Genomic DNA, 14,612 nt, shown 5'->3' with positions numbered 1-14,612 from the left:
GGAAAACATGACCTCACCAAATGAACTAAATAAAGTACCAGGGACCAATCCTAAAGAAACAGACATGTAACCTTTCAGACAGACAATTCAGAATAGCTGTTTTAAGGAAATTCAAGATGACACAGAGATGGAACTTGGAATTCTATCAGATAAATTTAACAGAGATTGAAATAATTAAGAATCTATTGATGAGAGATGTGCAAGTCAAAACTCCAGTGAGATATCATCTCATCCTGGGTTTAAATGGCTTTTATCCAAACAACAGGTAATAACAAATGCTGTGAGGATATGAAGAAAAGGGAAGCCTCATACACTGTTGGTGGGAAAGTAAATTAGTATAACCACTATGGAGAACAGTTTCCAGTTTCCTCAAGAAACTAAAGATAGAGCTACCATATGACCAAGCAATTCCACTGCTGGGTATATACCCAAAAGAAAGGAAATCAGTATATCAAAGATATATCTGCACTCCCATGTTTATTGTAGCACTATTCACAATAGCCCAGGTTTGGATACAACCTAAGCGTCCAACAGATGAATGAATAAAGCAAATGTAGTACATATACACTATGGAGTACTATACAGCCATAAAAAAGAATGAGATCCCATCATTTGCAACAACATGGATGGAACTGGAGGTCATTATGTTAAGTGAAATAAGCCAGGCATAGAAAGACAAACTTTGCATGTTCTCACTTATTTATGGGAGATAAAAATTAAAATAATTGAAATCATGGAAATAGCAAGTAGAAGGATGTTTACAAGAGGCTGGAAAGGGTAGTGGGGAGGGCAGGGGGTAAGTAAGGATGGTTAATGAGTACAAAATAAAAATAATGAGACCTACAATGGGGACTACAGTCAAAAATAATTTAATTGTACACCTTAAAATAACTAAAAGAGTATAATTGGATTGTTTGTAACACAAAGGATAAATGCTTGAGGGGATGAATGTGCCTGATAAATACTTCATCTGAATTAAATTTAAAGGAGTTTAATTGAGCAATGAACAACTCACGAATCAGGCAGCCCCCAAAATCACAGCAGATTCACGGAGACTCCAGGGGTGCCTTGTGGGGTCAGAACAAATTTATAGACAAAAAAGATAAAGTGATGTATAGGAATTGGAAGTGAGGTAACATAAACAGCAAGATTGGTTACAGCTCACTGTTTGTCTTATTTGAATGCAATTTGAACACTCAGCAGTCTGAGTGGTTGAAGTATGGCTGTTGGGATTGGCCAACACTCGGCTATTGTTACAGGTGCATACTATTAAGTTAGGTTTTCAGTTTTGTCTGTTAAGCTAGGTTAGTGTTTATCCACAAGGACTCAAATGTAGAAGTATGGAGTCCTTCTCAGGCCATATTTAGTTTGCTTTAACAATTCCCCCCTTTTGGTCATTTTCTCACTTTTGAGAGATTGACCAAAACCTTAGTCATAGATGTTACTATGACTATCATAAATGTACTTATATAGTTTTGAAACCCACTGGGAAACAGAACAGTAGGTTTTGCAAGGAGGGAATAAGGACTGAGTAGAGGGTACCTCCTTATGCTGGAACATCCTGTTTACAGGAGAAGAAACAAAACCTGGTCTGTTCTAGGATCTGTGTTTTCTTAAAGCCTTAGTTTGATTATGTCACATTTGGCACAAATGACTCCATTTTAGTTTGGTTTGGTTTGTTGGGGCCTAGTATATAAGCTCAGTCCAAAATAATGGCCTTCCATTTTGTTTTTAAAAATTCCCCCTTTTTGGCCAGGTTCTCACTTAGGTGAGAGTGTGACCAAAACTTAGGGCCTTAGCACCATTCTCAGTTACCATCATTTTGGGTTTCTGGTCTCAACATGTCATTCATAGGTTACGGTGCTCTCATGGTCACCCATTTTTCAGCATCTGTCATTCCAGTTGAAGATAGACCATTTGACGTTCTAGAGATGGCTGCATGCAAGCATTTAAAACCTTTGAGAGAATACAGCACACCAGGGAGACTATTTTTATGACTATTGGGAGGATAATGCCAAGAGTTTAGACTATGCTTCTTACCCAGGGTCCCCATAAACCAAACCATATAAAAGTAAATAAATTTAAAAAATGAGCTAGAGGAAGAATCTACTTGCTTGACTAAATGGCCTTTTAATGAATCCTCTAGAACTGAATTTTTATAATCTACATTTGACGTATTCCTAACAATAGTATGGACCCGTAACAATAGCTGAGTGTTGGCCAATCCCAGCGGCCATACTTCAACCACTCATAGATGCTGAGTGTTCAAACTGCGTTCAAAATAAGGCAAATGCCGAGCTGTAACTAGTCTTCGAGTACTAGTTTCTGTACCTCACTTCCGATTTCTGTACGTCACTTTACCTTTTTTGTCTATAAATTTGTTCTGACCACGAGGTACCCCTGGAGTCTCTGTGAATCTGCTGTGATTCTGGGGGCTGCCTGATTCGCAAATTGTTCATTGCTCAATTAAACTGCTTTAAATTTAATTCAGATGAAGTTTTTCTTTTATCACCCCAGTTACCCTGGTGTGATTATTATGCATTGCATGCCTCTATCAAAATCTCATGTAGCCCATAAATATGTACACCTACTATGTACCCACAATTTTTAAAAAGATCATTAGTGTCTCTAAAATAAGGAAAAGGGGAGTAAAACTAGTCTCTGCCCAACTAAAGGTTTATAATCCTAGCAAACTAGTACTCTAATGAATTTAAATGACCACAAATGATTCCTCAAACTTGGGCAGCACACTGCTAACAAATGAAAAGTTTTTTGATCTGTGGCCTAGTTCATTTTCTTTTGCTATATGCATATGTGTATCTACATATGCACAAGTACGTACACACGCACTGTAGTTACATCACAACACCCCACTCTCATAAGGTGGTATCTCCAAGAAGATGCAGTATTTGAGGCTTCAATCAGTCATCACCCCCTCATTTCGCTGTCAAGTGTCTTCCTAAGTCAAAAGAAAAATTTTGTAGAATACCATTGTGTAATACCATGATGATTTTTTAAGACATCCAGTAACTCAACAAAAATACTGTTGCTGGCAGAAGCAAGGAAAAGCAAATCTATATCTAACATAATCTAAAATAAGTATCTATTGCAATGGGAATGAATATCTGCCTTCTCCATAAAGTGTCACTGGTACCTCTCAAATGACATCATTACAGGGTGGATGGGTGGGATGCAACTGGGCTGCCGCCTCATCTCCAACTTCTACAAGGCCAGCTTGTGCCAGGGCTGTTTCTGTAAAAGTCTGCTGCACATAAACTTATTTACTAGGTTATCTAATCCCATGGATTCATTACCATCTGCATTCCAGCATTTCTCAAATGTGTTTCTGAGCCCTAGATGTCTTTCCTGATCTTCAGAGTGATATTCAAATGCCTATATCCACTTGGATATCTTTGAACTTACAATATTCAAAACTTCGGATTCCAGCCTCCCACCCCACTCCATTCCACTCCTCACACACTTTCCAGACAGGCTTCCCCTGCAGATTTCCCCATTTCTGTTCATGGCAGCTCCATCCTTCACAGTTGCTCAGACTAAAATCTTGTAGTTTTCTGTAATGCCTCTAATTGTTATTATCTACCACTGACTGACCTTTGATCAGCAAATTTTGTCACCTCTACCTTCAAAATAGATGTATCTCACTGCAACCTTTCATCATGCTTTCATCATCACTTACCAAGAATATTGCAAACATTATCAAACTGATGTCCTTGCTTCAATCCTTGTTTCCCTACAGACTATTACTACTTGGTTACAAAAGTGACTCCTTTAAAACTGGTTGAGATCATGTCTTTCCTCTGCTCAAAACCCTAAATGGCTCTTATCTACTCAGAATAAAAGGCACAGTCCTTACCATGGCTTAAAGGCCTAGGTGATCCGGTATACCACTCCCATCCCTTGTTCATCCCCAACCACCCAAGCTGTCTCTGATCCCATCTTCTCACCACCTCAGAGCCTTTGCTGACCTTCAAACATGGTATCCACTCTCCCAGACTTGGGGCTTTTGCACCTAATATTCCCTTTGTTTGAAACACACTTATCCCAGACATCTGCCTGGCTTGCGCACTCATAACTTTATGAGTTCAGATTTCACCTCCACAGACAGGCCTCTTCTGACTGCCCTATATGAAACAGCACCCCCTTTTCTAGCACTCCTTTATTAATGTTTAATGGTATTTATCATGTATTTGTCTCCTCTGATAAATATTTACCATATATTTGTCTCTAGTACCCACTGCACGAGTGTAAGATTTTTTATCTATGTTGGTCACTGATGAATCTGCAGCCTCCTAGAAGACTGACACGTGGTGTGCACTCGATGAATGAACTAAGGCTAACTTTACCCCAGCATTTCCATCTCCATAAGTCTGAGTTCTAAAACATTTCTGGCTTCTCAATTTGACTTACCATGAGCTGCTATTGAATGTAGGTTTGTATTAACTAAGCAAGCAAACTATTAGACTCAAACATGTCTTCTCAAGATAGCCTATTGAATCTATAATTTCTGGTAAATATACCTATACCAGTAAATTCAGTCACATCTAAAATTGTTTCTTCTTAGCAACCTCAGTCTCTCTCTACATGTCTTGTCCGGCCTTCTGCTGATATAAGTTAGCAAAGTTGTGCAAAGCCTTCTCTTTCCATTAGACTTTAGGATTGATATTGGGGCATGTCCTGATGGCACATCTGGAGATGCTGATGAGTGGGATGAAGGAGCCTAAGGGAGAATTTGGAGTGTTCCCCCAGGAAAGAAAGCAGCAGTGCCCTCCTGCAAGAGGACATCCTTATCAATGTTAGGGGAGGGACTACTTCAAAAAGCAAGGAGGGCCCAGTCATGTTTGGGAACTCGGGATATTCCAGGTTTTCAAAGTATACCCATTTCCTCTCATTTCCACCTCTTTCCAGTCAATCAACAAAAGAGACCTGGCAAAATTAAGACTTACTAGACATTGTGATCTGGAAATGCACAGAATGAAATTGAAGTTGGGAATTGGCCACCTCGGCTTGTTACCTCTGGGGAGAGGGACAGGATTGAAATTGAAGTGGTTTGTGAAGGAGTCTTTATTTTAATCTGTAGCTTCTTAAAAAATTAAAGGATTCATGCATTTTATATTAAAATTAATTTCAAAATTATAGTATAAGTAGTATGAAAAATAGTGCTTTTTTCTTCAGGAATTCAGTAGGCTGGAACAATCACTATTGGGCAGGCACAGCAATATGGCTCTGTGTGACTTGTCCCCACAGGCATGTTCCTAGGACCCCTTCTAAAAATTTGCCACTGTTATGTTCCCAGTCCTATGGTATACAGTAAGTCCTCACTTAACATCATGGATAGGTTCTTGGAAACAGCAACTTTAAGCAAAAACAACATATTGTATGCCATAGGAACTTTATTCTTGTTTATGTCAGTTAGCTTATGGTAAAATTGGTTTTCTTACATGGTATGTTGTTTTAATGTCGCTGTTTCCGAGAACCTATCAACAGCGTGAAGTGAAGACTTACTGTATTTGATCCTGTCTTGCCATATTCTCCCTGGCTGTGATTGCTTCTCACCTATGTTCACAATCTCTCAGATCCTCAGATTTGACCCTACCCACTACTTTCCCAGTCATAACTGTGGCCTCTTTAGACTACAACTCTTTCTCTGTGGCAACATATTATTAATCACTTTGAATAACAATACTCATATCTCAAATTTCCTTTACTCCTATTCAAACAGATTGATTTCAGGATAGAACTTAGACAATATTGAATAATAGATAATAAGGAATATATAGGCTGGCATAGGATCAAGGCGAGGTGCCAGGACCCCACCTACTGTCATCAGAGAACTCTGCCAATAAGAGATAACTATTTAGGGCCGGGCGCAGTGGCTCACGCCTATAATCCCAGCACTTTGGGAGGCCGAGGCGGGCGGATCACGAGGTCAGGAGATCGAGACCATCCTGGCTAACACGGTGAAACAGAGCGAGACTCCGTCTCAAAAAAAAAAAAAAAAAAAAAAAATTGAGGATGATTTTTTGTATCTGTCACCCAGGTTGGAGTGCAGTGGCACAATCTTGGCTCACTGCAACCTCTGTCTCCCAGGTTCAAGCAATTCTCCTGCCTCAGTTTCCTGACTAGCTAGGACTACAGGCGTGAGCCACCACACTTGGCTAATTTTTGTATTTTTAGCAGAGATGGGGTTTCACCATGTTGGCCAGGCTGATCTTGAATTCCTGACCTCACATGATCCGCCCACCTCGACCTCCCAAAGTGCTGGGATTACAGGCATGTGCCACTACACCCAGCTGGTGATGATGATTTTTAAAATATATTTATATGTGTTCTAGGTGCTTTATATATATTGTTTAATCCTCTCAGTAACTCTATCAGGCAGATTCTATTACTAGTCCTATTTTATAATTGAAGGAACCGAAGAACATTAAGTGACTTGCCCAGGATCATACAGCTTGCAAATAGTGGAACTGAAATTCAAACCAGGAAGGCCAGCTCCTGAGTTCCCGCTGTTAATCATGGGTGATAAGACAAAACCCAGTGAAGAAAGAGGATGGCATTTTATCTAGACCAAGGAAACAGTATACTAAAGGCAGTGAAAACATTAGAAAACATGGCTTGTTTGAGTACAACAAGGCATTTAGTATGGCAGAAGTATAAGTAGTAAAAATCAGTTCATGAAGGGACTTATTGGCCAGATTTTATCTTATGGAAAATAAGGCATTGTTGAAAGTTTTAAGTGCGACAATAACATCAGAATTGTACTTTTGAACAATCCCCCTGGTAGGGATGAAAGTTGGACTGGAATAGACTGAAACCAGAGGTGCAGACTATTCAGATGTGTTTGTGTTGTCCTGAGGATATGATGAGGGCTAACCAGAGCAGCAACACTAATAACGGAAAAAGAGGAGAGGAAGTTGAATGCCACAAAATGAAACCAAAACTTTTGTATTTCAAATGTTTCAACAGTATTCTAGAGAGAAGTAAGATAATGGTGTTCCTCTATTTGCCTCTGACTTCTTGTTAATGAAATAGTACTCATTAAAGTCTTGGGAGTCACAGATATTGTTTAGCTTAGGTAAGCATTTTACAACTTTTCAGACACAAGTACATAAATAATATTTTACAACCAAAAATATTTAATGTTTCCAAATTGAAGAATAGATGTGATAATTAAATCTTTTATAAGGTTTTAAAAAGACATGAAACATAAACCTAATTATACATAAAAGAAAAGAATTTTAAACAAGAGCTTATTGTGATGACATTACTCATAACTTTTACCTTTAAAACCTTTTCTTGGGTAGCTATTCAAAAGTAAAGACCGCAAATTTTGTTGCTCAGATATTTCTTATGTTTTGTATATTTAAGCTCTTTATTTATTGAACAGATGTGTCATTAATTGATTTGGAGCATTACTATTATCAGTAAAATTTGATTTTTTCCCTCAGTCATCGGTAAATCAGCTCCACCTGGAATTTCTAAGGACCCAGTTTTAGTCAATATTTTCAAGGAATGATAACATCAGAAATACAGTCTTAATTAAGATAACAAATATTAGCCATCAAAATGGAACCAAGACAAGATTCTAATGTTTGTAAGTCAATCCATATTTGTGAATATTAGCATATGTTAGTGAATAGTTAAGGCAAAAGACTCTAGCAGATAGCTATTTCCATCAACATGTTAAATGTTATAAAAGTCTAGAATTATTGGTAACATGAAATGATTCCAAGACAGAATTTCTGTGTTACAGAATTTACTAGAAAAGTGCTGTGAAAGTAGAATGAAAAATAAAATGATCCCTTGAAATAATGCGGAAAGATAGAACAAGCTTTTGGATATTTACATAGATTAGTGAATTAGGTACAAAATTCTCCTGAAGTTATACCTAGTTCCCATTAAATCAATGGACACTCTGGATATGAGCATATATACCTTTCTTTAGAACTGTATTTTGTGATAAATCCATTTTTACTTACAGGAATTTACTTAAACTTATACACACATTAATTATATATACTAAATGAAAACGACCTTATCTGAAACAAATACATTGTAAAATATCAAAACATTTTTAGTCTTTTTTAAAAAGCAAAAAGTGAAAAAACAACATTAGTTACATCATTTACATTTGGTATCCCACCTAATAGATACACAGCTTTTGAAATCTACAATACTTTACATTTTGGTCATCATTTAATGCTATTTGCATTCCTCTTGCTTTAACATTTTAATAGCATTTGTGATATATCATGTTTAACTGAAAGCTTTGGGTTATGTATTTTAAAGGAATATCTCTTGTTGACTAAATAGTTCTGTAAGGGCCTAATATTTGAAAAATTAGCTTGTTACCTGAAGCAATGATCCTCCTTAATCATTTTAAAATAATGGGTAAAGATGCATCTTTGTAAATATATTTTGAAAACTTGGTTAGTGTATTAGAAACAGACATCAGAAACTTAAAAATTTATTTCTAGGACTGGCATACACTACAGCGAATTACTTCAAATGTTACTGTAGAGCATTTTTAAAATATGAAGAATATTGCTGTTCTCTCTGAGATGATCCCTTTTTTACAATGATGAAATTAAACACATTTAAAAAGTCTTTTAAATATTATATATAGCATTCCAGAATTACTGAATGAATTATAAAAATTACAGATATTTCTGTTTGGGTAAAAATCTCTCTTTTAATTTCTAATAGTAAAATAAACAATCTACCAGTCAGGGTTGAAATATATAGTATTTGAACTACTGTTCTATATATTTCAAAATTCATGTTTTCTATTTGTCCTAGGAAAACTTAGCCTTCTATGAAGTGAATCACTTAATGATATTATTGCTTTGGATATAAAATTGGCCTCAGAGTATTATAGCCTATAAGTAAATGCTTCATTCCCCACATACCCCTAACCCGCCAGAAAAAAACAAAAAACAAACAATAAAACCTACCAGTAGTCTAGTACAGTAGTGAGCAATCTTAAATTAAAAGCTATTGTTTACACAGAGCAGAGGAAGATAATTTTCATGTTAAAGCAGTTTTCAACATCAAACATCTAAGGAGTTATAAACTGTAAATGAATTACCTTTAAACCTGGTCTTCACAGTTACATTGCTTTCTGAATGTAGCATAATGTGACATTATGCTACCACATTTTTAAACGGTTTAAATGATAATTATTTTACATTTCATGAATGATAGATGAACAAGTTTAATTATATATGTATTAGTTCCCTTAGTCTGGGAACTAAAATGCTGTAGGGTTGTTCTGTTGCAAAGTAAATGCTAAATAAAGTTTATCTCAGAATGAAGATTACCCAAATAATTATAGCCTGAAAAGGGTGATATACCTTCAGATGAGCTTAAATCATGGCCCAAATACAGATAACTTAGTGTAGAATCTAGCCTACTGAATAAATTTATTATTTTTTTGTTTGAGACAGAGTTTCGCTCTGTCACCCAGACTGGAGTGCAGTGGCTCAGTCTTGGCTCACTGCAACCTCTTCCTCTCAGGTTCAAGTGATTCTCCTGCCTCAGCCTCCCGAGTAGCTAGGATTACAGGCATGTACTACCACACCCAGCTAATTTTTGTATTTTTAATAGAGACAGCGTTTCATATGTTGGCCAGGCTGGTCTCAAACTCCTGACCTCAACTGATCTGCCCGCCTTGACATTCCAAAGTGCTGGGATTATAGGCGTGAGCTACCACACCCAGCCAACAATTATTTTTTAAATATAGCAAGTAATACAAGCAATAGAAAATGTTTCAATTAATAGAAATTAAAAGAATTATAAATAAATCTAATGTATAATTCTCAATATTCCTAATTGCTTGCAAGTGTCCATTGGATAACAGCATAACAACAAAGGACCCCTTTAAAATGCATTGTTTTTCAGCTTTATTTCAAATGCTGTGTAGCATAAGAACCTAGCAGTCAGACATCATTTTTTAGCTATGAAAAATATGAAACAAGGCATATTCTAAAATGCTGAAGGAATTAATTGTCCTGTTAGATAACGAATACCTGGAGGAATGAACAGAGTGATTTATGGCTTAAAGTGCTTGGGTCTGATCATCATCTTAGCCTCTTTGAAGGAGGACTTGTAGCCACCAGGGTGTGCCTCACTTACACCAGGCCAGGTGCCCCAGAAAATCCCATTACGGACACCTCTGTATTTTTGGTGATAATATTTGCCATTTAAGTTTGCAGAAAGACATGCATCAAACCACCAGCCTGAACTGTAGTACAGCCCACAGTTCCCAGAAGGATATCGATCATTGTCTTTATCTGGGGTGGTGAAAAACTTCAGATCATGGTTGTAATGTTTGTTGAAACGTAACGCATCTCCAGCTGTGCCATTATAGTTACCAACGTGTAAACGGTATTTGAGAAACTCATTGGCCACGTAAAACTGATCATACAAGGCATATAGTTTGACACCATTAAAGTCTTCAAGATCTATTCTCAGAATCATTTCCTTACTCTTGGTCAGAAGATGAATTTTATCGTTCCCCAGCCAAAATTCCCTTCTGAGATTTCCAAAGCCTGCTTTGTAGTCTTGCCATGTTCTGGTGAAGTTGGTGCTCCCATCAAGACGTGCCTGCAACACTGTCCAGCCTCCCCCCATGGTCTCCATGTCACAGTAAACTTCAAAGCTACGATTTTTGGGATCAGGTGTAACTCTGTAGGTCTCACTGCTTCTTTTGCCTATTGCATAGTAGTCAGAGCAATCTTTATATATTAGATGTTGAACTGAAGAGGAAGAAAAGGAAGGCATTGGATCTTGTTAATAGAAACCATGCATCTAAAGAATTCTTTATATGTACAAAGCAGTTTGATAATTCAATCAATGGCAGTAATTAAACTTTACTAAACTTACTTGAACCTGTTTAGCAAATGCTTGTTAAGGCCTCAGAAAAAGAACCTGCTTCATAAAGCAGAAAGGACCTCTAATATACTCTTGGTTTACTCTTGGTTGGTAGTAATAATGACAGCATCAATAGCAAACAACAATAAGAAAATAATTACAGTTTTAATAATTTAATGTTATTTAGTGAGGCCTACCTATATGTTCTAGGCATGCTGCCAGACTGGATAACATTTTCATACTGAATCTGAACATTGACCTTATGATGTAGGCATTACTGCCAGTCTGTATGTGAGGATATTTAGGCATAAAGGTCAGTGGCTTGCCCAACTTCACACAAGCTTTAAGTGGCAAAGCTAGGACACTAACTCAGATCTGGCTGGTAGCAAAGCTTTGTTCTCAATCATTGCATTCCTTGGTCCTAAAAATCAGATGATTCCTACTCTCCCAGAACTGTATTCCATGCATACAGAGGAAGCATAGGCTTCTATTGTCTTTCACCTAAAGGGGCTGATAGCCTCTACTGTCAGAAGGTTTTATAGGATATATTCCAAATGATGTGTTAAAATCCTAATGGATAGCGTTGATCATAAATTCATGTTTATTTTACTTGACAACTATATAAAGAAGCTCAAGTGAAAAAGAAATATCTTTTTCAATAATATACAAATATTCTTATTCTGTATTATCTAGGAAAGTAGCCACTATTTCACATGTTGGGTTTCTAGAAAGAAACAACAAGTGACTATTTTGAGGATAAGCATAATAATCAGTAACAAAGTTCTGTATGAATCAAAGACATATTTACTCCTAGATAGTTTTTGTTAAAATGTGTGACAAATAAGGTAAATTTAATATGAGATATCCTAAGGCATACAAATCTATCCCTGTATATTTAGAGCTCAGAATATTCAGTTATTTCCCCCAAAACATTTAGAAGAAAAATAGACAATAGAGTCTTGTTCATATCATGACAAGTTGCCATGCAGCATCTAATCTAATGTATACCCACAGATGTCACCTAAGAGGTGAACCTCAGATTCGCAGTGTGCCACATACATTCAGATGCAGGTTGCCAGGAGTATTAGCAACAGAGGTCCTTGAAAATATGACCCTTCCCTCCTTCACTGGCAGATGCCCTGGGGATGGAGCATGCCTGAGATACTGTCTCTAAATGAAAGTGATCTCCGCCCTGTCCCTTCAACCTCACATTCACGGTAAGTAGAGCTCCAAATGCAGAGATGGCTTTCCCAAGTATAAGGAGACAGCAACAGTGGTCCCAGTGACTCAGGTGAAAAGCCAAGGTTTGGGGAGCCAATGCCACTGTTAGTTCATGGGTGGAGTAGGGGATTAAGTCTGTGGAATTTCACATGTGTTTATTAAAGTTAATTCAAGTAATTTGGATGATGAGGATGGGTTCTACTTTTATCTGCTTGAATTCTAACTTCAGGTAAAAGAGAAAGAAATAAGAATATGTTCCTTCCCTTAGTGGCATGCCAAAACTCTCCCCTTAAAATATTTTTTGTGCCAGTAGGTCTCAAAGCAAAAATGTTTGCACACATATGAAACTGCTTTTATTCCATCTGTAAACTCTCCCATTTTCTCCAGATAGTTGGGATTAAGAACTACAGATTAATTGCTAAAATCTTTCAAAGACCTCTTTAGCCATGAGAAGTGGCAGTGAGCCAATCACAAGAAAAACTGATTTCCAACAAACAAGGCACAATTGTGAATCTTATCTTTATTGTTTTCAAACACCTCATTGAAGAGACAAGTTAAATGCACTAAAACATCAAGAAATTCTCTCTACTTCCGCTTGCATGTAGGTCTGGCATTAGCAAATAAGATCTTAAAATTGAAAGTGACTTCTAGTGGATACAAAACTATGATTTTTATAATTAGGTCATATATTATTTATGTGGTCATATTTGAGAAGATAATTACTTTTCCTGTGCACCTTGATAAATAAAAGACTTAATCTGTCATCTATTTAACTTAGGTTAATGTTTATAGATACTCTCTATATAACATTTATGAACATATGATAAGAAAACATTATACATACCTGGACGTGACTGTATTTGTTCTTGGCTGGGACACTTTGAACATTTGCCATCCAAACTATTGACAACAAATGTTAGATTTGCCACTTTGCTGTCAACATAATTTTCTATGTTGTTCATATTTACAAGATTCAGCTTCTCTAGGCGACCATGAAGTACATTGATCTCCTCTTTGGCATTCTTTAGCTCAGAGGACAGCTTGTTAACCTCACTCTCTAATTCTCTAACTCTGTTATCACCAACCTCTCCCGGGGCTCCTGTACTGGGTAACAGCAGTCCATTTCTGCCTGGGTCTCCGTTGTCATCAGCCTGCAGCTTGCAGTCTTGGCAAGATTTCTGTAGACTATTTACGATTTCCTTGAGGTTCTGAACTTCTTTGAACACCTCCTCGATCCTGCTGAATTGCTTCGGGAGCTGAATAGTCAAGGGGGGCAGGCTTACCTGGTAGGGGCACTCCCCTGCCTCTTCGCATTTCCCTCTGCTTTCTAGTCTCACTGGGCAGATGTCCTTTGCTCTTTCATCTTTAATTTCTTCTGTTTCATTGTTTGCCACAACCAAAAAACTGTAAGTGGCAAGAACAGCTGAGCTCAGCCAGTACCAGTTAGCCAGCTTCATCTTTACAGTGCTGCTCACCCCAGCAGGGAGTGTGCAGGACTGGAGCTGCTTTAATAGCGGCAGCTGCCTGAGTCAGGCTTTCTGTGTTCCCAGAAAAGGGTGGGAGCGTTTGCATCACAAGTTTTAGAAACGCACAGGAAGAGGAGATAGCCCTCATCAAAGGCAGTTTGCCAAAAACTGTAACTTACTCTCAATAGAAATAACATGCATTGAAATTATTATAGTCAAATGTACATAGTCAACAAGAATCACTTTCATACTATATTTTATCAAGCATAAGAAAAGTCTTACATTTCTAAAATAATTTGGTATACTTACGCTTGAAGTAAATAATTATACTTCACTGGAAAAACAGTTTTTAAAGATAAAAAGTAAGAGCTAGTTATCCAAACTGTCTGCAGAACAGAAACGTTACTAAAATGAAAATGGTCCTTTTTTCTTCTTAGAATGGGGCATGGGAGAGCCTGTATTTTCTTCATGTTGGACTTTCAGGTGAAATCTTAAGCACTTTTAGAAGTTTCTAAGTATAACAAAGTACAGCTTTCTGACTATTGTAATTGACTTTTGCTTCATCTACTTGAAAAAGAGAAGAAAACTGGTAGAGAAAAAAGTGCTACTTTCTATTCCTTTGTAGCATAGTGTATATAAATGTCTAAGTGCCTAAGACCCATTTAAAAGGACATCATTGTCTTTCATCAAAACCAATAGCTGCCTCCTTTGCCCTTGGACATTTTGGTAATTGTACTGTCATCTTCCACAGCTGCTCAAATGTGAATCTTTGAGCTGTGCCAGTCTCCGTCCTGAACTTCTCTTGCCTATAACACCTTTGCCCTTTCTTTCTGCAGGTACCCCTGGCAGGCCGGCCTCTTGCTTCTGTCTCCACGCTGGTTCCTCCATCTGTTCTCTGGGCCACTTGGCATATCAGCTTGTTCAAAACATGCAGTACTAATGATAATCATTTTGTAACTTTCTCTTCAGAGGCTGAAGTCAGGAAAGAGGAACAGCTTCAATTAGAGAAACCACCTCCTTTTAATTTGTTTT

At 37.4% G+C, this 14,612-nt stretch overlaps 2 protein-coding genes across 2 annotated transcripts in view; one reads left to right on the top strand and one right to left on the bottom strand.

Moving 5' to 3' along the window:
* CCDC146 (coiled-coil domain containing 146) overlaps positions 1-14,612 on the top strand; it is a 176,483-nt gene that overhangs the window by 58,661 nt on the left and 103,210 nt on the right. The gene's annotated exons all lie outside the window — the stretch shown is intronic.
* Positions 7,138-14,162, bottom strand: FGL2 (fibrinogen like 2). The gene is made up of 2 exons (XM_025378746.1): positions 12,959-14,162; positions 7,138-10,778 (listed from the first exon to the last, which is right to left on the bottom strand). Exons 1-2 carry the CDS (start codon positions 13,569-13,571, stop codon positions 10,072-10,074), a joined length of 1,320 nt encoding a protein of 439 aa, XP_025234531.1. The 5' UTR covers positions 13,572-14,162; the 3' UTR covers positions 7,138-10,071.

This window comes from Theropithecus gelada, chromosome 3 (assembly GCF_003255815.1).
Source record: "Theropithecus gelada isolate Dixy chromosome 3, Tgel_1.0, whole genome shotgun sequence".
Classification (NCBI taxonomy): Eukaryota; Metazoa; Chordata; class Mammalia; order Primates; family Cercopithecidae; genus Theropithecus; species Theropithecus gelada.
Note: the sequence above shows the minus strand (reverse complement) of the source record. Positions and strands in the feature narration are given on the sequence as shown.